This window comes from Triturus cristatus, chromosome 3_2 (genome assembly GCF_964204655.1).
Source record: "Triturus cristatus chromosome 3_2, aTriCri1.1, whole genome shotgun sequence".
In the NCBI taxonomy this organism is placed as follows: domain Eukaryota; kingdom Metazoa; phylum Chordata; class Amphibia; order Caudata; family Salamandridae; genus Triturus; species Triturus cristatus.
Genome location: NC_140584.1, coordinates 68,941,346 through 68,966,143, shown reverse-complemented (window position 1 = coordinate 68,966,143; position 24,798 = coordinate 68,941,346). Strand labels below are relative to the sequence as shown.

Here is a 24,798-nt window from a genome sequence, read left to right as displayed (position 1 = left end):
ATGGGTCTGGCCTATGAAAGGTAAAACCTTGTGTTTTGTTCAGGAATCTATCTTGACAGTTGTTTGTGTCTAAGGGCCAGAGCAACCATTTTTTCCATTCAGGATCTGATCTGTTATTATTCAAAATAGTATGTACGTCGATCTCCCCCTTTGTAGTGCTTTCACTTGTAGGTGCAGGTATAGACAGAGTGTTCATGTCTTTTATCTTGGCTATTCCAAGGCATGATGTTTGTTGGACAGTTTCGTTCAAAAACATAATTTGCCGAGGGATAATATAGGCTCTAAACAAAGCTTCTATTCCCTGTACTTGCCAATCTTTAGTACCCCAGACTGTTTTCGTCTTAATGTTGTCTTTCCAAAAGTCATAACCCTGTCTAGACAGTTGGGCAATAAAGGCTGTAGAATAAATCTGTTTGGTATTCGTTAACATATTTTTCATTCCTGTCTTGTTAACATTCTTAAAGTAAAGTCTCTCTGCATTCGAGATATTAAACCCTGAAAAATATGGAAATTTCATTGCAAATGTTTTCGAGCTACCCTTTGGTGGCGTAGGACAATGTTCCCATTGGTTATGCATAAATACATCTCTAGGTGTTGCAGATTTATGCAAGAAATGATGACCATAGTGGTTATAACAATACAGTTGTTCATAGTCTGATGAACCTTGTAAATATTCATTATTAGTAAATGCAGTTGACATATCTAGATCAGACATCATATTATTAACAGTCTCGAAATCCCAATCATCAGAAAAGGTACTGGAGGTAATAAAGTCACTTAATGAAATTTTAAATTAATGTGGAATCTTCGAAAGCTCCGACGGGCCAAAAATGTCATATTCGGTTTTGTCCCAAACTATTCCATCAGGTATAGGAATCGCTGTGATGTTCACTGCTGACAAGTCTCTTGCTTCACGATGGGATGATTTGTGTGGCTGGAGAAGTAAGTTCACTCTTTCACTTGCTTTGTCCATTTGAATATATCGTCCATAAATCAGCATACCCAGAGTTATTACCAGAGCTAACCAAAGTAGAAAGAAGCATATTCACAAAACAATCCATACTTCAATCCATGGTGAAACCAGATAAGTTTTTTCCAGTAGATGAAAAAAGTCTGTTGCTTGTTCTTTGAAAGTTCTTTGTACTGGCGTCGTTTCAGGCTCGCTGAGATCCTTAGAAAACGTATCAAAGTTCATGAAATAGCCAGAAGCAGTTCTGTCAATGGTTGGAATTGCTTCCGTATTTGATGAAATTGCTGGAACCAGTTGATCACTTGTTACTTCGTTGTAAACAGGTGTATCTGGACGAACTGTTATTTGGGTCTCAAGAGGTACAAGGTCCATATCATTGTTGCTTAGTCCTCTATCTCTTACTGTCGAATCTTCAAAGGTGATGAGTCTCTCAGTTTGAACCTCTTGGATTGTAGCTAGAGGAGTGCGCCTGCTACATTGGCGGAGTCCACTTGGCCTTCTGTTCAGTATCGTCCACATAGTGTGGTTTGATCAGGTCGATGGACACAAATCTTTTCTCCTTTTTACCAGCAAGGGGCGGCAAAAATACTGTTCTTGATCCGTGGGTTGCTAGGACAGGTACTGGTTGTCTGTATGAAGGCCCAAATTCCTTCTTATCCGTGATCTTTTCTCTGACTAGATCCCCAAGCTTTGGGATCCAGACAGGCCTTGCTGGGATGGCTGGATTTTTCTCAGTGGTGGTTGGCTTCAGGACCACGTTGCTTTGTTGCTTTCTTAGTTCATTTAAGTCCTGTAAAACAGCCAAACGATCTTTGATATCAAATTGTTTGTTTTCCACCACTGTGCCTTTCATATCTAAGTCCGGAAGAAACATTCTAGTCCCAAACAGGACCTCATATGGAGTGACACCCCCTAGAGAACTTCTTGGCAAGTTGTTTATTGCGCGCTGGACCCCATCTAAATGTTTGACCCACCCATCACCCGGACCTAATACCCTAGCTGTTATAGACTGCTTTATGTCCCATTTTTTTCTTTCCACAAAAGAATTTCCCTCAGGATGGAATGGAGAAGAACACCGCAATGCTACACCCAGACTGGCCATGGCTTCTTTATAAGCCCTAGAGCTAAACGCAGGACCCTAATCAGAATGTAGTGTGCCTATTGCGTATGTGCCGATAAAGACTCGCAAATCTTTTATAACAGTTTGAGTGTCAGCCGAGCGCTGAGGCCACATCCATAGGAACCTAGATTTAGTGTTTGTGGGACTGCATTTGTCCAAGAGGATGCCTGCACGTAGTTAGTCTAATGCTGTCTAAAAATGGTGTCTGCACTGGGCTGGCTATGTTGTAGTCAGGTATCTGGTGGCGTTCTTTACTGCGATCTCTATTGCAGTCTATGCAGTTATTGATGAAGATATGAATCAGTGTATTCATTCCTGGCCACCAGTACATCTCTTTTAGTTCTAAAATTGTTTTAGAGATCCCCTGATGTGTCAGACCCTCTCCCAGATGTGCTTCGTAAATCAAAGCTGCTCTTCGTTCCATGTTTGGTATTACTCTATACCCCACTCCAGGGATTTGAGCAAACGGAACGCCATTCGCATCAATTATATATGAGTATTTGAGTGGAAACTTTTTAGGTAATGCCGCACCGCTGCATTTGCTTGATGCATTGACCGCCAGCATTATTTCGCTGTCTACTTTCGTTTTTGAACGAATGATTGCAGCTACGGAAACCGTTTGCACAGCCCCTTTCGCGGCTTCATCAGCCAATGAATTCCCTTCAACGTGAACGCCATCACGTTGGTGACTCAGCGTGTTTATCACGTGAGTGTTCTGTGGTCCGTTTTGAAACTGAACTACTTGTTCCCAAAGCAATTTGTGCTTGATTGTGCCACCTTTTGCATCTTTGAAACCATTTTGAATCCAATTCTGTAAATATTCATTGTAAGATTGAACACAGTAAAAAGAATCGCACACTATAAGTGTGGGGAATTCGCGATCTGTATTTTCAAGTGCCATCTTAAATGCTTGTAGTTCAGCTCGCTGAGCTGTACAATCTCCTAGAGATTGGGTTTTTGTGACCATTGGTCTGAATTTGCCATCTCGCATGCGACCTTTAACGATAACACACGCTGCGCTGTAAGCTTGTTTACTCCCCGTAGCGGGCTGTGCAGATCCGTCAGTATAAATTATAAATTCGTACTGGTCGAAAGGAACATATTCCTCAGGTGGATGATCTTCTTTGTAGAAGTGAAACATATGTGTTACTGGATTTAATTCTGGGAATACTATCCATGAATAGAATACCTCTGTCTGGTGAGATTCATGTGCCTCTATCACAAAAACTGCTCTACCACCTCTTGGTGTCAGACCATGTTTTATACGTTTTAGAGTGATGGCTCTCTTTAAATTTGGTGGGATGTTTATAACACCCACCTCGTCTTCATTAAGACCTGTAAGGTCAGCCGCAGCTGTACCGTTGTCGACGACAACATCTCCGGTGTCGGACATTGTTTCATGAAAAATTGCAGAGCAAGTTTCAAGGAAACAAAGATAAGGTGCACAATATTTTGGAACACTGTATCCTTCAACGTTGAACAAAACCAAACAGCTAATACATAGGACTTTCGTCCTACTCAGCCATGGCGGATATTATCCTTACCCACTCCAGACGTCTTATGGAGTTTTATGAGTAGAGGGTCTCTGAGAAAAGCACGACTGAGTTACTTCAGTATCTAGTGTTAAATGAGTGCCTTACCAAACTGTTGGGTGCCATGCAGTGTAGTTCCTATATCTGTTTTAGGCTCTGCGCATTGGAAAACCATACAGTATGGATTTGACATAGGACTACGGTCAGTATGTCTCTATCGAGTATATTACACTTAATTACTCGTGTGTGCCAGCTAACTCAAAGGTCACTAGAAACTTCTCGAATATACAAGAAGGGATTAGTCTCTGACAACTGCATAAACATGACAACTTTGTTTCCTTTTAGAATCGGAACAGTCTCAGAATCGTGGAAACAATAGATAACAGTTTCACTCAAGTCAATCGTGCATGCTTCGCTTCTACAGATTTGCACAGAAATAAAGAGACAGGCGTTTCAATAAAAAGGTTTATTGAACAGTCTTATTTCTCATGCAAGAGATATAAATTGCTACAATCGTAAGACAGACTGCGAAGTACAATATGTACGAGGTTAGCAGTAAGATAAAACAATACTGCAATTGCATGGTTTAGAGCTATGACATATATTAATCAAAATACATACATAAATAACATAAGCTAAAATGTGATACTCATCTGATGCTTCTAAATTGTTCTACCCCAGTGTACCTAACCTAAGTGCAGTATGAGGTTTGAAGTAGGTGCCATTTCTAAAGTATAGCTAGCTATATTTTAGTTTAGCCAAGAGTTACCAAAAGTTTCTCTAAGTTCTAGTCAGCTCCATACCTTAGAATGAGAGAGGTTGGAATCTATTTTCTTGACTCGATAGTCTAACCCCCCGCAAGGGAAGTCAGAGAGCACTGGAGCTGGATTCTCTGCAAGGAGGATGGCAGCATCAGGTCAGTGCATCAGGCTGGAACTCGATCTCCTTCCGAACTTGCCGTGGCGAACCGCGTAGTCTCGGTTGGATCGAATCCTCCGGGAACCGCAATTTGCCAGGGCAAGTGCTGGTATATTTATACCTTGAAGGTGTCTAGGAATGCCAGTATTGACATAAAAGTCGGGCAGAGGAACGTCATGAATGAACCCCTAAGGATTAGATGTTCATGCATACTTAATGAGTTCTTGGCTTAAGGGTCTGGTTTTCCAAGAATTCATTGTGACGTGGATGGACGGATGTAGGTGGCCATGCCTGTATTTGGTTTGTACGGACAATGTCTAAATAAGGGCCGGATTTCTATGTCCAAATAAGGGCAATGTGAATTGTACCTATATAAGGGCCTAAATCGGGAAACCTATATACGGAATCTAAATCTGCACACAACAGTTGCTGTGGTGATCATAGCAGGCAGGAGCCATGACTGAGGACCAGTGCCAGGATCTTTGTGCCCCACACTACTGGTGGGAAGAACTGAAGACCTTTTCCAACTTAGAGGAGCTGCTTGAAGCCCCCTTCTGCTGCCACTGCAGAAGCGCGTGTTGGAGAACTCAAGGCCAGCCAAGTGCAGCCGGTCTGGGCTGTGCGAGAAAGATTTACCCGAGACAGCTGCTGCAGCTCCAGCGCCCACAGAGGGAGCGCGCTCAGAGATTCCAGGACCTCGGATCCTGATAGTGCATGTAAGAGTACTTTTGGACCAGCCAGTCACAGGGGATCTTGCTTGCCAGATAGCGCTGCGGTGCTACAACATTTTTGACTTTAATATGGAGCCAGATTTGGACTCCTGAGACTCAGACTATTAGTGGGGATTAACCTAAATTTTGCCTATAGTGGTTATTCCCCAATAACCACTACTATAAGCTTGAGGGGAGTGGGAAACAGGGACCTGTTTATGAGACACTACAGTCCTGACCTCATAAAAGCAGGTATTTAACAGGAAAATCATGTATTGCTCCAGCTGCACATATTTTGAGTTGCGAGTCTGTTTGTCAACCTATCTCCCGTCCACCCAACCAACCCCCAAGAAGCCTTGAGGTGCTCATCCTCTGCTACCACTGAGAGTCAAATGCTAAATGGGTACTTGGCCCAGTTGCTTAGGACCCATAGTAGGTTGGGCCCCGGGACATAAGGGGTAAAAGCCTCGCACCCCATGGTTGGGCCCAGAAACCCCTGTTTATCCCATGGCCCTCTGATTGAGGTTCTGACACATGGGCAATATTAATTAGAGGTGTGCGTCCGCAACTTTAATCTGTGGCTGTCTAACTAGAGGTTGATGAGGCCTAGTGTGCGTATCTCTCCAGACTGTATCCCCTCACTTTGCCATATCCTTTCATTATGTGCGTGATTAAGGGAAGATGGTGGTGCATGGGGAAGTGACCGTTGTGTTTATAAATACATCACCAAAGCAGCATCAGCCAAGACTGACATCAGAAGTGTCAGACCCATTTGGGAGGGCACTGGCCAGGTAGGCTAGGGCCCAGCCGTGACAGCTCGGATTGTTTGCCTCAGCTGTTCTAGGGCCTCTCACACTATGGCTCTGCAAACATGGCCAAGTACATCCCTTTCAGCAATTGATTCTCAATGACAATGATGACAAGCAGTCACAGACTTCTCAAGAATGTTTATGTGGGTTTACTTGGGCTCAACAGTCAACACCACCCCCAGCAGCACAGTGAGATAACTGCCTAGCCATGTAGTTCTCTTTATAAAAGACAAGCACTTTATTACATAGAAAGCAAAATACTACACACTACAATAATGCAAGAATACCAGACTAGGGGTGATTCTCTCATGCTTCAAAGTGAGACTCACCCACCGCTCTCTAGGAACTTAACACGCTCCTTCCTCTCTTCATCGCGGTCTCAGGATTCTCTGTGCTTATGTGGTATAGTCTCTAGTACACGTGAAGTATTCTCTTTGTACTTCTCTGATGATGCAGTCCTAAGGGCACTATGTTTCTCACCTGTCTATGGTTGAGTGGCTCGGACGTCTTGAAGCTTCCTGCAGCTGGGGCTCACAAAGAGTGAGTGGGGCCTTCCCGCATGACATGCACCTGTTTCATTCTAGGCGAGCAGCTGGCAATCTCAAAGAGGTCATGACTCTGTTGTAGGCTCGTTCGAGACTCTGATGATTGCTCGGTGCGGGTGGGCCTTGAGGATTAAGCAGGCCCAGACCAGTCATTTCATCAGTCTTTGGACAGTCATGCTGGGACCTTCAAGCATAGATGCATTTGGCAATTCTCTTTTCCAGGTGTGAGAGCAACACTTTCAGGGTCAAAGTGGCTGTGCCCCGATCAGACACTGAGGTCTTTGGCATCATGGCTGTCAGGTGCTACATTCACCCATAGAGCCATGAGGTGACAGCCTTTGACTCTTCCGAATTGGGTTTTCTCTCGGGCACATCTGTCATAGTGCTATGTTCTCTACTTGTGGAGTAGTACCCTCTGCTGGCACCTCTAGATTCCAGTTATTAATCCCTTGGGGTGGTGGGGAAGTTAAGGTACAAACTGGCAGCACTGAGGTCACATTCTCTATGTTCACTGGCACACAGTTGGTGCTACAGACAGATACCTATACCTGCTTCAATTGGCCCAGCCAATCACTCATGCAAGCTCCAGGGCCCTTGGCACCTACGTTGGGAATAGTACATGGAGACTATCTAGCACATTATAACAACCCAGCTGTCCCTCAGATGGAGCTGCTCATATCAATTCACGCTCTTGACTGCATCAATTACTCAGGCTCCCTTGGAAAGACCAACTCACCATTTGCTATATCCCTTTCAAATGGTGCACCCTCATGTAGGGCTGACACCTCCCTACCCTCTCGCTCAGACAGCGTTCCCTGGGTCCCAGGACAAGTTAACAATTCTTCCTTCAGATCAGACTCTGGGTAATCTGCCATCACCTCTTGCGAACTGGCTGGCAGACACTAGTCCTGGGTTGCCCAGTGGTCCTTTGAGTACTAAAGGGAGTAACCCATCCTTGATTGAAGAAAAATTGGAAGTGGAATAACAAGTGTATCAGCTGCTCCCACTTTTATCCAGTTAACAGACAGGGCATGTGGATTTCCAGTATCCATTCAGAACCGGTGGGTCAGTTCACTTTTCATGTGTCAGTCACAGTCTGTCTTCCAGATTTAACCTTTGCCTTGAGTGATGCTCTTCACAATAGGATTGTTTGCAGGCTGGAGCACTCACAATAGAGGCACAAACAGGCGTGGGATGTCCACATATTGGCTATCAACAGCTGCATCTGCCAGTGATCATGAAGTCAGACAAAGAATTGCTCCCTTTTGATGACCCTTCACACCCTAACACTCCTTTCAGTCTCAGGCATGTCAGCATTACACTGCCACTGTCTAAAAAAACAACCTCACCTCCATGTTGGACACATGAATGGGCCAAGGACTTCTAAAATGGAACCCAAAGGCCTTTCTCACTCTGGTTCACTTATATAGCCTCACACTGTATACCATTCCAATAGCATACACGCACAAGCACCAGTGAACAGGATTTTAATGCTAGGATTCCAGATACCGCATGAGCAGTGGGACTTTGGGAGAGTGGGCCAGCAGACTCCCACTCACACACAATAGGTAAAAAGGTCTGGCTAGACTATACGTGCAAAACCTGTGACTGGGAAAGTAGTCCAGATGTCACTGTGAGGGGTTGACATGGTGGATGCCTCCAGGTTCAGGACAAGTCCAGACCCTCTCGAAAGTCAAGAGTAGACCTATGCCTCATTGAGCACACATTTAATTAGTGTGAAGCTGGGGCCAAAATAAAAAAAACCTGATAAGAGATGCTTTCAGGTCAGGAACACAGGACAGGGTGAACGACTATGCACCATGCAGGGGACATTTCCGCCCCATCGTAAAAGAACCTGTTGTCTCTTAGCACCTGTTGGGGACCCAATAGAGGATGAGCAGTGAGTGTGGCAGAACGACAGGAGGCCAGGTATTTTGGTGAGCCATAGTTATCTTTGCAGTGCGGATGAAACTCAAATTTGGCTGGTGGGGCATAAATGTTACTGCTGGAAATGGTGCAGGAATGGGACTGGAAGAATTTCTGGGTGGAGGGGTTGTTGCACACATGGATGTTAAAGTTGTTTACGCGTATTCTCTGGAAATCTAGATATCTATTTCTCCTCATGCTGAGCCCTTACATTGATCCAAGTGCTTAATTTGCAGGACAATGGGTGTCGGTGTCCAGCGCTCTGCTGAGAAGACTGCGGCTGGTGCTATTAAATGTCAGCGGGCCGAATACAAAGGCTGCATATTTGGTTCCTATTTATTACTATCAGAAAAACACTTCCCCTTTGTCTCACTCTCGCTGGTGCCTACGTTCTCCTTTTATGGTAGCATTTCCGTCTATCTGTTCCTTCCTTCCCCGTTGTGTGTTTTCCCTCTCTTGCTTTCCCTAAATATCTAATGAGGAAAAATATGTGCCGGTCCCCAAAACTGAGCACTCGCACCCAGTGGCTCAATTTTAGTACTGATTGATCCCATGATTCTTGGCTGGAAGTTATCGACTGTTAATGCCCACAGCAGTTAACAATACCATGTGTGTGCATGACATGCAAATAGTTTTTAGAAGTTGTCTGCAGAGAACAGGCGATATAAGACACCGCGGGTAAATAGGGGGACACATACCTTGTGTTTGGTCAATGATTCTGGACAGGGAGCTGGTTGTGACCCACATCTCTTGACAGTACAATGTAATTGCACCCTGCAATGTTTAAGTAAACCTGACAGGTTTCCTTGAGAAAACAGAAAGCAAAAGTAAGAGAGAAATGACACCATGTGGCCTCCAAACCACCGAAGAACTGTACGAAATGCGGATCCAATTCCAACCCCATAATTAGAGACAAATACGAAAATGAGCTCCTGGATATTCTGACACCTGAGATTAAAAGCCCAGTGAGGCTATGAATAGCGGGCACGGCAGCATCTGAAGCTTGCATCGGTGACTGACATGGGGTGAGAAAAAGCTGCAGTTCAGGCCTGCAGCCCACTCGATGAGTCCATGGCAACTCTCGCATCCTAGCCTTGGCTCGGCTCCATGCCCAGCCTGGGACAGGACCGCCTGTTCCCTGGCACCGGTGACGACGCTCTGACTCACCTGTGTGGGAAGAAGAGGAGGCCCCGCAGGGGAAACAGGCGGTCTGCGCAGTCAGGTGGTTAAAGGTGCCAGCAGGGCACGGAAAGCATTCCCCGGGATCGCGCGCCTGGCTTCTGTTGCCGTAGGTGCCCGGTGGACAGGGCAAGGGTGCTGCACTCATGGGCGGACAGTAGTAGCCAGCAGGGCAGACAAACTGAAAATAGCTATCTGTACCTGTCGGGGTTAGAAAAGGGATGCTTTTCAATCCGCGTGTTCCAAATATGTGAATCACGAAGTTCAACATGCCAGCAATACACACAAGAAAGACATACAAGTAAACAGAGAAGAGGCGAAAATAAAGGACTAAGTTTTGAATGGGTTCTCCAGCAACACTTCCATTCGGAGTCTTCATAAACTGTACTTACAACCATAGCGTTCTGTCTACATAAGCACATCAACAAGTTCTTTCAGGCTACTCTTAAAGTCTCACACTTATCCTCGCCACATGCCTAAACTCAACTTGATAGCGCGCCAAATTGCTGCTCCCCGTTTCTGTTGTTGTTGCTTTTTTTTTCTTTAATTTATTGTTTTACTCGAACGCGTGCCAGCTTAAGTTGCCGCCACAGGTGTCCGCCTGGTTCTTCTATAATGACAGGTCACGCGGACGCCAGTTTCCCTGACCCCTCCCTCTCTTCTCTCTATCACTGAACTGTCAAGTTGTGCCACTTTCCTTTTCCTTGGTCCCAAGACCGTCATATATCAAGCCACCCCCACCCCCCGCCCCCTTCTCCATGAGAGTGGCTGGATTTGGAAAGGTTGGACCCAGTGCTTGAAATGGAAAAACAGAAGTGCAGGTCCTCTGTAGCAGAGTACCCAGGGCCGGCTTTAGAGCTGGTGGCGCCCGGTGCGACAATCATTTTTGGTGCCCCCGCGCCCTATGATCGCCTGCTTGGATTCTCTCACTACCAAAGGGCAAAACTGCTCCTCATCTCTCCAATCATAAGATATTGCTGAACAAGATTTCCCCATAATCACTGGAAATTCTTTGATTTTTTTGGGCTCATAACCTACCTGCGTCTCTGTTCACTTACCCTCAGGACAGCTGTACCCGGCAGGGCAGGGTTGGCATGGAAGATCCGCCCTGGCGGTGGGGCGGTAGGTGCCCGCTTGGCATCTCTGGCACGTCTTGTCAAAGGAGTCCCGCAACCCCACTAGGTGTAAGGCCACGTGGCCCCCATCACAGGGCAACCACTGGGCAGTACCTGGAAGGCAGTAATACGGGTAGAGGCACCTGAGCATAGAGAAGAAAAAAGTGTGTCCATTATCCAACAGGGAGTGGACATGTCGCACTCAAAAAGGCATTTGCACAAGTTAAAGGATGGAAGAATCTCTCACACTCCCAAAGCATCACACAACAAAGTACAGCAATTCAATACCTGTCATGGAGTCTAACAAAGGAGCCTGACTGAGATGGGCTGGCTTCTAAAGGAGATTTCCAGAGAGTATCTTTAACAAGCAAGCAGCGCTGGGGTAAAGTAAAATACTTCACAGTATCTGTTACAAAGGAGAGGATGGCTTAGTAAAGGCAGTTCCAAAAATGATAGTGTTCCGAGCCTTAAAGCTAACCAAACATTCCTATCGCTTGTGGTCTCCTCAAGGTGTTGCCATTACCTATATTGCGTCACGCATGATCGCTAAAAGCAGCACCAGAAACGAGTTTGCTATTTAAGCTGCAATGGCCGAGGTTGTTCGAATGAAGCAGAGCCATGGCCTGGACATGGAGACTTACAAACATAATTCATAAACGCATAAATAAAAAAGAGGAGAGAGTATCTAAGACTTGCCCTGACGCCTTATACAGAAGCCATATTAATGGCTGCCCTGAAGACATATAAAATGAGGGCCAACTCACAGCTGCCCACTGGTGTTGTACGTAGATGACCCTTCAGGACAGAAATACCCTCCGGGGCACTGCGGTGGGATCCCAGTGCGCGGGGGGCAGTACGACCCAGCCCTGCAAACGCCCTCACTCATGGAACCTGAAGGGGGGACAAGAGCATGGTAATGAGGGAAGGAACCATTCTGTACATCTTTGATAACATCAGTAACATTCCAGACATGCATTGACAGTTCTCACAATATCACTCCTTTTCCTAGCACGTACTAACAATCTGTGTATTTACACACTACCAGTTCCACCCATCGGCCAGGTGTTGCCCAGTACTCAGGGTGGTGCAGAATTAAGGCATGCCAAGAGTTATCTGTCCCACCGCCTGTGTCAAAGCATCCCATGGGACATTTTGGTCTAGAAACCATGTAAAAAAGAAGTGACTTAGTGGCAGCTGATGAAATCTTTGGGATACAAGGTTAACTACCCTTGTAGAAATACTTTTGCTAGGTCACAGGGTGAAGAGCTTCTTGAAGAGCTGCAGGAGTTGCACAGTGTATCATTATTAAAATGTTGATATGAATTCACCGATGGTCCATAGTAACAGCGGCACCTCCTTAAAGGTTGACAGCAAGAAAGGCCATGACTGGACATCTTCTCAGTCTGCAGGGTTCCATATTGCCTCTATTTTGAAAACAGAGACGAGAAAGCTGGCCACACAATGAGCATGTAAAAAGCAGGTGTTGAGCTATGGCATCTCTAAATTAAATTCACATTCTTAATTATACATGGTTATTAAAGGTTACATGGTGGTGGCAAAGGTCGTGACTAGTGCTCAAGGACAAAGTGAGTAACAAGGCTGGTGGCAATGTTATGCTATAGATCATAAGCCAACGTAGTCGCCCTCAAAGAGTCAACTCACCACTTGGGCACTCGTAGCCGGCTCTGCAAGGCACACTGTTGATATTGGCTTCTCCTGTCACCATTGGATCTGGGCAGTAATCCCCAGGTGGGCAAAGTTCACAATCACTGGATGATGAACCACCAGCCTGAGCACGGAAGGTCCCTGCCGGGCACAAGAGAGGGGCACTGCTTCCGGGACACCAGTACCCAGGAGGGCATGCATGTCCCTCAAAAGTTACAAGACCTGAGAGGAAATTAATAGGCATGAGACAACCAAGGATCTGGTAGAGACCGGTGGTGTTTGTACTCACAATTCAAGCACTGGGAACTGAAGGGATGTTGGGACATCCAATAGAAAGATTCATGTGAGACAGGATGAGAAGGTACCAATGTGACAGAGTGAGAAAGGGGTGTGTGAGAAGGAAAGCAAGATATGAAGTGTACGAATGAGTGTACAATGTGTACAAGAATAAAAGACGTGGTGGTGCCCGTGTATGAGACACTGTATGTATATATCTCTAAACCTAAAAGTGGTCACTTTATAGACCTTGGAGGAATGAACAGCTGAGTCAATCATGTCAGGAGTAAATCTCGGTGACAAATATTTTAAAATGCTGAAACTATTGTACCAGCTGTGCGCATTACGTGTTAGAACATTGATGGGTCTTGGGAATAGACATAAAAGAGACGATACCTGTAAAACTATGTAATGCTTGGCATTTGTGTGAGTGGCTGGTCCCCATCTGCCAAGTTGTTCTGCAACTTACACTGAAGGACACCATCTTGACACATTTTCTTAATTGCAGGAATGCTACCTATAATCACCAGGCACGGACAGACTCTTTTCTGTCATTAAAAGTAATTGCAGCTAAACTCTGTGTATGAGTGCGAAAAAGAGAGCACGTGTAAGGGAATGTGAGAGACAAAGTAAAACAAAACCTGTGTGTGTGTGTGTGTGACAGAGAGAGAAATTTATTATTAGGATGTCGACCTAATCTAGTGTTTAGAGTAAGTACCTGCTTGAAAACAGAGTTCAGGACATTTACTGAAGGAGCAAAATTGAAACAGGAATCTATGCAAGGCATAGATTGAACAAGTGGGTAGTACTAAGGGAGTAAGGAAAAGTTAAGCTTGGGAACCTTAAAATGGAAAGACAAGCTAAGGAGGATGCGAGAGATAAGAGAACGAGAACCTCATCTCACCTGGCTTCGAGCAGTGGTACCCTGCAGGGCACGGCTGACAGTCTCCAGGCCCCTCTGCACTGGGCAGGGCTCGATAAGTGTGGACAGGGCACGCTTGAGGCCTGCTTGGTCTGTTGCGCTCAGTGTTGTTTACTCCACTGCAGTAATGCCCAGGAGGGCAGGGATGAGCAACGGGGTCACCTAGGAAGAACAAGAGCACAAATCCATTTAACTGTGTCACAACTAAGACCCAGAGACTAAATGACCCAAAGACAACAGACATCTTCTGTTGGTACAAAACATGGGCGAATGGTGTTGTGTGCATCCCTTATATAATGTATGCGGGTAGAATAAGTTTACTGCATGCATACCAGAGGTACGTTTGTACTTTCTTTCAGCAAAGTAAAAATATTTCCCGTCTTGTCCATCAAGAAGACTCAATTTACCTCACCAGACAGGTGAGAATTATATTTTTACAGCGGTGGTAATGCCAGATGTTATTTATTTCGAACGACATTGGAATAACAGCAGAACTACAAACCTGTTCCAGGGAGGACCTGGAAACATATGATACACCTGGTCATGTATGCAAACTACTTAAGGACGTCAGATGTTCCAGCACATTCGGCCATTTTGTTTGAATGCACAAGGTGCATCGTGGGCATGAGGTGCAGGTTAGTCTGCCACTGCAGTGAAACAAGGAAGATCCTTACTTAAACTGCCCCGCCCCCCCCTCCCCCACACACACCTCTGAGAGAATAGTTTTCTCAAGGTGCAACTGTCGACCACACGAAGTAATCTGCACTGGATTAGTATTTCATTAAAATGATGTGCGGAACTCAATAATTCCATCTCTCAACGAACAAGCACATTTAGCCCGATCTATAGTTACAAAAAGACTAGAGAACAGAGTCTCCTACACCTGACAACGTGAAGAAATCTGGAAAGAATCTTACAGAGTAGAGTCTCGGCATAGTGCTATTTTACGTGCTGATTGCCTCAAAGCACTGACATCAGACTACAAAAAGAAATAGGTACAACAACGGCCCCATGGAAGGCTCATGTCACCCTTAGAATCAGCGACACTATTATCCAAAAGGGTGAATGCTATTCCGTTACTTTAGGTACATCGAACAAAGAGGGAGAGGGTGTGGCGTAACGGCCGGACCTGCCAACGTTGGAGCTAGGGAACCAGGATAGAGTCTCTGCGTGGGTTCAACATCCTGTGATTCTGGGCAAATCACTTAACCTCCCCGTGCCTACCCAACAATTAATGTGTTCTTGTGTAATGCAACTGTTGCTCCTGTAACGTACTATAGCAGCGGGTCGAGTTCGCGCTATTTAAAGCTGGAAAAAATGACGGATGTGTTTGGGCCCAAAACCCACCTGTCAGTGCCACGCTGTGGATTACGAAGTAAAGGCGGACGGGGCCACAGCAATAATCTTCTTTATTGGTCAGCAGGCAAGAAGACCTCGGCACTGGGTGCTGAGATCAGATGATTGGGGCCGTCCATGCCCGGACCTCAGTTTCCAAGGCACGGCTGTGATGACACAATGAAGAGAGAACACAAGAGACGCAACACTACGCCTTCTGGTTCCATGAAGTCATCACGCACTATGATGACCTCGATCTCATCCATTCACTATGATGATGACGTCGGACTCGAGACTGAGAAGCGCACAGACGAGTTTGCTGCAGGTTTACCCCAAGTGCTGCGCTGAATGTAAATTTGAATCGACGCTGTATATAATAGTTTATTATGGGAGTTTAGCTTCTATATGTGAAAACTCGCGGAACACGTTTTTGCTGAGCCGTAGCAAAGAACTGACTCACTAAATTGGCCAGTTTTTTAGGTAATTATGAAAGGGGCTCTCAATATGTTGGAGAATGTGATTATAGGATAATGACATTGGAATCTGGTTTAAAGACAAATTATTGCTTAGTATATAAATAATAATGTTCTATGACAGTGAATTTTTCGACACAACTGAAATAGCATTAGGTAAACAACTAAATTAGAAGGTGTGTCTTTTAGGTTTTATATAACATGTAAATCCTGGTGTATACTATCACTCGGGACATATAGGGCTATCGATGTAAGTTTGTAACCAAAACACAGGCTATCCTGCAGTTAATCGTTAGTCACAAAGTGGCATCCGCAAAGCCCAATGTTGGGAGGGGACATCTCATCCTATTTATAGAGGCACAGCGAGATCCCGGGAAGTTGCCCTACACAATGTTTCACTGGGATCTTTACTGAGAATTCGAGCTCGTCACATGTTATTTAGGAATGATTTACAACTGCTCTGACAAACAGATACTAAAACTTGCATCACATTAATCACACCTACTTTGAGAAGAACACTTGCCAGGTTACCTAAAAGGCAGGGTTGCAAGCAATCCACAGTGGTCACAAGTAGCAATGTATGGTTACTAAAGGGTACCATGAATTACTACGGAAGGTCTGTGCATTTATACATGAGTGCCAGTGTATGCGGTACCCTAAACTTGAGGTACGCTAAACTTTCTTGTTTGCTTGATTTTTTTTTTAATTTAACGAAATATGTGTAGTGGTTTCATCTTAATCTGCTCACTTCATATAGTAAGAAAGAGCTGAAAGACTATGATTTGAGGAGCCCTCTTTCACAAGCTTCACTCAGCAGCTTTCTAGAGATTTCACTTTAGACAAATGTTGGAAATTGTCCAATTCACAGTTTGTTTAATTAGCTTTCCACTCAAATAATACCAAACATATTTATCCGATGAAAGACATATTTAAAATACAAATTCTGTTCAATGAATCATACTATGCCTAGCAATGAAATAAAAACTCTAACAATATTTATAGTGATATAATAATAAAAAAGTATAAACCCCAATCAATATTATTAGGAAAATTAAATCTTTCCAATAAAAAAAGACTGAAATCTCATACTCAGTTCTTTGTGTCAAGAACAGGTTTGCAAAACAATAATCAGGATCACACAGGGTGCACAGCACACATTGTTTATTTATCGCTCCACATATGTAGGAACTCCCATTTAGGAGCTCTTTGGAAGTCCACAAAATTTGGGAATGACAATGTAAGAACAAATATTACTCAGAGAAAGGCATTCCAAGAGAGTATGTTAAATAAACCGAAATACACCCGAGAGAAACGAGCTTAACCTGGCAGGTTAACAAAAAAACCATGCCACGCACCATTCCTTTGTCAAAAGTCAAACTGGAGACTGCCCGTACGGAATTTAAACATTTCTTTGTATACATCCTCCTAGGAAAGGAGAACAATATCTCTAGAACGAACCTGCCCACATGTGATCCTGAGACAAGCAGACCTTGATGTTTTGTGTTAACATATATGGTTAATGTGGTGAGATAATGGAACGATTTACAATTCAATTCGGAGTATTTTACAGGTGCCAATGGTTGATTTGACAAAATGAATCAACTTCCTATTCACTGTTTAGTAGGAATTGTTCATACTTTATGTTGAAACATACATAATGTTAAACAATTGGCAGCTCCTGAACTCTTTCACTAGACTTATATTGAATGCTAATAAAAAAAAAAAAATGTTTGAAGGTACTTCAATAGATCACATTCTAAAAAATGTCCCACTGCACTGGAAAGTTCAAGTCCAGAGGAGAAACTTTTTTTGAAAATTTTTGGGGACCAAAAACACTACAAGGTTTATTGGTGAGAAAAAAAATAAATAAAAGCCACGGATCATGCAGTCCTCAGAAAATAATTTGCATAACTGATCTTTTTCTGGGGATGAGGCACACACTAGTTTCAGGACCCTCTCATAGAGTCACCTGTGAAAATGGAATGTACATTTTCAGGACGCAGGCCAAAAACGTGTCCTTAAGGCTAATCACGGATAATAAAAGGAAGCCGTACTAGTAATCTGAGTTCTCTTACTAACGCTACTTACACAGTAAGCTGTCAAAAGCCATTAATTATTGGCAGAGCCCTGCCCAGACTTCAGATTATATACTCCGCCTATTATCACCAACTGCTCCTTGCCTGGACTCAGCTTGAGCCATGTTGGCTCCATCCAAGCAGCAAAGCAGGTCAGACAGTCTTACACTCTCATTGTATAATGAGTGCTGTCTCGATGCTACAGTGAATCGCAACAATTCTTTTGTCTCTCTGGCACACTAGCCTGGCATACCTTCTGATGGCCACATCAGCTGTCTTCTTGCTAGGTTGCATACCAGGAGAGATGGCAATGGCCACTAATGTATCCAATGAGAAAAGCCCCTCCAAGCATCGATCTGCTAGACAATCCTCAGCAACAACAAGCAGCTCCGTGGGGTCACCCAAATCCTCCTCGAGAGGGATTTCCATAAAAGAGGTGGAGTTGGTGGCAGTGGAGATGGCAACAGCAGTGATGGTCAAAATTGGGAGTACTTTTTAAAGTGACTTTTACCCTACTGGTTTATAATGAGACTACACACTTCAAAATAATTTTTCAAACTTTTAGAGCTTGTTACAGCTACTCCAGTTTGCAGACGACAGTAGTTTACAGTCATCTTAAATGGGGGCACGCATCAGTGAAATTAATATTACTTTGCCTATCCTACAAATCTCTGCTTGTTCTACCACTTCCTCCTACATACAAAATGTGTCTTCCCGCTCACCAAACCTCGTGGCCACAAAGCTCTAGGACTTTATCTTTCATCATGGCATAGCTCTTCTTTTCTACTTCACAAACAATATACCATAGCTACTCCTCAAATAGCTTCCTCTCATTGGTGCTAGCCCTTGCAACACCTTGCAGAGGTAATTACATTTGCGTTGTTGTGTGATGTGGGGTGATGTGTGTTACACATTTTTAAGATGGCTGGGAGAGGCCTCCATAATTATTTGTAGGGTTTAACTTTCTATTGATTTAGTAGTCTGTATGGCTGCCCTCAGTTTGGATACCAATCACAGCCATTTAAATTTAAAATGTTGCTGTGAAGCTGGGACCACTAGAAATACATTAGGGAGAACATGTAGTCATCTGAAAACGCAGAACTCACAGTCTCCAATTCGGGTAGGGTTATGAAGTGGAAAGATTTCCCCCACGAAGCCTCCCAATATGAGATTTCTTGTGGGCCTCGTTCTAAAATAGAGGGAACGAAACTATTAGGTCTCTTTCCCTTGGAAAGCATGTCCCCTAACTACACCCGATGCAGTCTGAGAAGCGACACTACATGTTGATGAAGCGAACTCCAGGATCCTATTTAAGCACTGAGGTAATAATTGAGTCACTGTAAATGGTTACGACTACTTCGGTAGGTCAGTGTGACTGAAATAAAATATTGAGGGCGTGATTAATCAAGATACATTCAATCAATTTCTAGAACATTATCCTGATGCCTTGGGAGGAGGTGCCGAAAATGCTTTTTGCACTAGAAGAAAGGAGGTTCTGTAGCTAAGCAGTTTGTAAATGGCCTATTCGTTACCAGTAGTTTTCATTCCTCCTGGTCCTGTTGTCCTTGTCCCATTCATGACATGTGGAGATAACCATCTCCCAGACAGAAAAAACAACAGAGGAATGCGGGGTCCCCCTGCCCCACCACCTCCCACTGGGAGCACTTAACCAGTACTTACCCAGCATTCTTCCTGAACTACCAAGCTACGAACAGGAAGGCCGGCTGGCCGTGAGGGGTGGAGGGAGGGGCGTCATGAATGGGACAAGGACAACGGGACCAGGCGTAATAAAGATTACCAGTACAAAATAGGGCATTACCCCCAGGTCCCTCCAGGCTTGTCCCATTCATGACATATGGAGCATACAAAAGCCTGGAACCCGGCCTTCTGAACCCCTAAGAACACCCTGGACACCACACCGAAAGCAGAATCCCAAGCGAAGTACCCAGGAGAACTACAGGAAAAAACAGGCAGGAACACACAGCCCACAACGCTCTCAACCAAAAAAGGGCCACATCAACCAGAACAAGCAGGAGACGACCAAGGGAAACAAAAAAAAAGACCAGGAAGCCAACGGCGCTGCCACATAACCACAGCAAAGGATGCCCAACGCCACACAACCCAGAGGGCAGCCAAACCCACAATCAGGAATGCCATGAACCAACATAGGAGGAGGAGCCCTCACAAAGGAAGCACTAGAGACAGCCGTCAACAGAAGGACAGTGAGGAGGACACAGATGAAAGAAGATCCAAATTGGCCAGACACACCAGCAAAGCCAGGGACAGCCCAACAGGGAAACAAATAAGCCCCAGAAGAACCATGACCCAACACCACAGCCGGAAACACCAGCCCTAGAGACAAACAGAAAGGAGAAGCCATCAAAGGCACAAAGTAGGCACCCCACTACAGAAAAATAGCCAAGCAGGGAACCCTGGCCCCCAGAGCACCAACCCCCAAAACCACAGAGTGGAAGGGAGCCAGCCCAGAAAACCACCATGAAGGTGACCAGGCAAGGACAACCAAAACCAAGGCCGGAAAGAGGCAAAGGCCCATCCCCCAAAGGGAAACAGTGGTCGAAGGAACCACACCACAAGAACCACAGGTCCAAGGAGGGCCATAACAGACTAAGCACCCCACAGGGATGAAAAGCCAGAAGGGTTCTCTTAGGGCCTCAAGGTTGCCATCGCCCAGCACCCTTCAAGCTGTCTCAGAGACACAGCAGCAGAACTGACAGAGAGCGTTTCAAAGCAGTCAATCGAAGGAATGCCCAACAACGCCAAAAGCCCACACAACCAAACTCAGAAGAGAACCAAGGGGAAGCAGGAGAATATCTAAAATCCACCTGCCCCAACCAGGAAATTAGGAGCGGCAGGGCAAACAATGGGACCAATCCCACCTAACTGGTGAGACCTGGAGCAGGCCAGCCCCCCCCCAAAAAAGGTGAGAGGGGCCCGCCACCAGGGCCAAGGTACACCCCCAGAGAACAAGCCAAGGCCAGGACCACACAGCTACACTCCAGCCACCCACACCTGAACCCCAGACAGAAAACCGAGAAACAAGTGCACGAGGAGGAAAAAACAAAGCCAGAAAAGACAAAACCAGGAAGGGAGGAAGCACCGACCAAGGAGTAAGCCCCCACCAACCAGATAGACCCAGCCACCAGAGAGCTCAGAGGACACCACTGCCACAGAAAACCCCAGGAGGACCACGCCCCACGGCAAGAAAATCCTGCACCAACCACCAGCGCTGACACAGGACAACAGCCAAAGCCCCCAGACTGGGAGAAGGAGCCGTGACACAGGGACAGGCCAACAGGCCAAGACCGAGGCACATACAAAGAACGCAGGGGAAACCGGGACCCAATATTAGGAACCCTGCCCAAAAAAGCCACATCCGCCCCCCACGACCAGAAAGAAGCAGGTCCAAGGAGTGCCAGAACTCCAGCAGCCAAAAGACCAACCAGGAGGACCAGGCTGGCGGAAACCCGCACCCCACCTGGACTGGAAAACACAGGGGTAAGAGCCAGAGGCCAGAACCCAGTGAAGCACAAACCCAACCAGGGAAAGAGGCCAACAACAGGGCCCAACCTAACCAAGGAAAGACACCACCAAAGGGCAGACACGACAAGACCCGGAACTGGACCAAACTGGACCAGGACCCAAAAAACGGAGAGGACCAAGGGCACAGCGAGGCAAACCTCCAAGGCCATGAAACCAGGTGAACCCAAAGACCAACCAGGCCTCCCAGGGAAGCCCTGCCTCAAACAAAATACACCAAGGATGACACCTCCAGCCACATCCCCGAAGTGGCCGACCCAAGGTGAACAAAACAGCTCAGGAGAAGACTAACCCACTAGCTACCAGAGACGAGCCACACACTGAACAACACAAACAGTGGCCAGCCACCACACACCCAAGACCCAACAGTCCGGACAAGGGCAACAGCACACTAGGCCAAGCAGCTCGAGCTGGGAAGGAGGAAACCCCAAACCGAATAACTAGCCGGCTAACCGGCCTCGAGGGCAACAAACACCACCCAGGAACCACCCCAATAAAGTCCCAACACCAGCCGCAGAAGGGCCAACACAAAGCCCATGACTGCCCCAGAGCAACTGGAGCTACAGACAGCCACAGGCCCCAGAGCCCCAGGCAGGAAATCAAACCCTCTGATGGCACAACCACAGGGACCAAGGAGTCAGAAAAAACACAAACAAGTGGGGAGGCCATATATAGGTCCAGGGAGCATCCTACACTTTCCCTATATCATCTCCGTTATTTCATATGAACGAGCCTTATAAGGACATAACTCCAAATAAGGACAGAATGCCTTATAGAGACATCACGCCTTATAAGGACTGCAGCCTTTTATGAACTAAACCTTTCAGCTAGTTCAATGCCGAGGGTGGGTTTTTCCCAATCGATATTGCTAAGACGTCATCCTTAGCACATATGAATAATTGATGTGTACACTCTCCAGGAGGTATACTTCACCACTCCCATCGACGCACAAGGTTTAATCCCCAACGTCATCCTCATACTGAACAATGGGTAACACACGTACATAGACTGTATAAGTACAGCACCTCTTGCTACCAGAGAGCAGGAGGGAACCGATACTTCAAGACCGACACTCTGACCAGAGACGCTGCAGCCATCGCTCCAGCTGACAGTGGTCGGACGATCCCTCGCGGGGTGTCCAGCTCAAGTCCAGGACGAAGTCCCACACTCTCACTATTAAGGTATGGGGGTTCGAATCAATCCTAGCAGGGTTCTTGGCTCTTAGGCTCTGTAGCACCTACTCACATGCTAGGTACACTTCGGTACATCTAGTCAGGCATCTTAGGAGTACGCACTTTATTTTATAAATGCATTTCATATTCATGTATATGTTCATGACTATTACAAAATGGTAGAACAATACTATTCCAATTGTAACAGCGCACTTGAGAAGAACTACAGTACAATAAATTCTTATTGTAAAAACGCTCAACTGTTGCTTCTCTGTATCTCTCTGAGAGCAAAACAAGCAAGCACGAGTGACTGGGTGAAAAGTAGTATATTGTTTCCACGAGTCTGAGGTTATTGTGTTCTGAGGTTGCCAAAAACTAATCTCTCTGATAACAGGAGATTCTAGTGGCACTACAAGCTAGCTAATGCAAACCATAGGCTAACATATGCGGCAGGGTGCACGGAGTCAGTCTGCCACCTGACCCACAGTATATGTTATCCATAAACAGCGTAGGTCCTGCATGACAGGGTACTATTGGGACTACACTACATGGCGACCAACGTGGTATATTGATGGCACACTTACTCAACAGTAGAATCTGAGTAGCCCAGTCGTGCTTATTCTCAGAGACCCTACTTACAAAACCCCGAGTTGTCTGGAGAAAGTGGGCAAAAACTCCACCACAGCTGAGTAGGTGAGATATCCTATGTATTGGCTGTTAGTTAATCAAGCTTGAAAGGACAAATTTCCCAAAATTGTGCATAAAACCTTTGCATAAAACTTTTTTATCCTTTCCTTGGACAATAATTCTGTGTCTTAAACACAATGTCCGATGTGGAGAGAAATCTAGACCAGGGACTTAATCAGTCTGCTGAGGAAGATGCGAATGCAATCCAAACTGCAGCCAAAGTAAGACAAACTTTAACAGTTAAACTACCCAAACATGGGTTACAACCCAGAGGAGGTGTAGTAATATTCGTGATAGAGGCACATGAAGATTTCAAAACAGAGGTATTCTACTCATGGGTTATATTCCCTGCAGCCGATGCTGTAACAAAAACTTTTCATTATTACATACATGATTACATTCAAACGGTCTACACTCCTTTTGAGGAGACTGAGATTGCGCTTACTTTCCAGGAACATATTTTCTGGTTTAATGGCGCCCTACCCCACATAAAAACAAGAGCAAGGCTTGGTCCTTTAGGGATTCCAGGAGCAACATGGCCGCTATTAGCGACCTATGCACCACATCCAGACATTGACACAATGCCACAGGATGAACTAGTTGTTCAACACAAAAAGTTGATAAAACTCTACAGAAACATGACACACTTTGTTTTGAGGACTCTGGCAGTCCATCCAACAGTAATTACACCAAATCTAGCTCCTAGACAGAGCACAGGTACTAAAATTACTCCACAAACATTACACGCAGTAATGGGCAAAGTGCCCACAAAACGTGAACAAATTCCTTTCTGGGTAGCTCAGAAAATAAGCCAGTTAGAAGCAGTATTCCCAAATACCACACCATTTGAAAAACACAGAATGTTAACAATCTGTTTGCCCATGGGAATTACACCACAGTTAGAGGATTGCACCTCTTGGGGTACAGTCTTTGCTGCCATATATACCAGAACAAATGGTATTCCTTGATTAGCAGTAGTACCAGATGTATGAAGACAAATACAAAATGACAATGGAGCAGAACCTGCCCTGAACTTAGGGATGAAGTTGTTAAACAACTATGACCAGGTATCAGCCATAATACTAGCTAACATTAAAGGGGAAGCAGCAGCAGTGGCAATCTGCCAACGCCTAAGGGAGTTCTCTCCATTAGAACAGGAGAATGAACTACCCAAAATAATTGACACTGCATATGCAAAATTGGGCTGGGATAGTTTGGGGGGAAAAAACCTTGAAACCTCAACTACAGGGCAGTCCTGAAAAGGACACTTTTAAACAGACTTCTAAAAAGAAGTGGGATAAAAAAGAAAACTCTAAAGACAAGAGATCTTTGTCCCGAGGTAGGTCTCCTAAGCAGGAGCACTCTGAAAAGAGGTACAACCTTAGGAATAGAGACAATATTAGGAAACCTGGCAGGTATCAGGATACTGATATACGTTCCTCGTGTTCCTTTCAGGGCTCGAAGGAAGGCTCCAAAAGAGAAGGACGGTCAGAACACAGAGAGGAGCGCACGCAGTCCAGAGACAAGCAGCGCGCTCAAGACTTTACTTCTAAGAAAGAAGATAAGCAAAATCTAAAATCTATATTTAAGAAAAAGAAAGTTGCTAGTCTGAAAATCAGACATGCCTGGAGTTCTGAGGACACAACTTCTGAACGGGAAATGGGCTCTGACGATGTTAGACAGCGCTGCAGAAGGAACAATAGCTCTCCTGAACCTGAAGGAATTTCTGGTGACAGCAGAGTTGAATGATTACATCACGGTGGAAACACCAGACACCAGGGTGAGCGTCCCACATAAGTTTTATGAAATAA

At 45.3% G+C, this 24,798-nt stretch overlaps 1 protein-coding gene across 1 annotated transcript in view; it reads right to left on the bottom strand.

Moving 5' to 3' along the window:
• The window catches only part of LOC146856812 (uncharacterized), a 1,211,343-nt gene that overhangs the window by 877,661 nt on the left and 308,884 nt on the right, over positions 1–24,798 (bottom strand). Inside the window, exons 9-13 of the mRNA XM_085646995.1 lie at positions 13,670–13,849; positions 12,487–12,711; positions 11,589–11,715; positions 10,768–10,967; positions 9,698–9,910 (exon numbers count right to left, since the gene is read on the bottom strand). Of these exons, the coding sequence (XP_085503121.1) occupies positions 9,698–9,910; positions 10,768–10,967; positions 11,589–11,715; positions 12,487–12,711; positions 13,670–13,849 (945 nt within the window). The remainder of the gene's footprint in view (positions 1–9,697; positions 9,911–10,767; positions 10,968–11,588; positions 11,716–12,486; positions 12,712–13,669; positions 13,850–24,798) is intronic.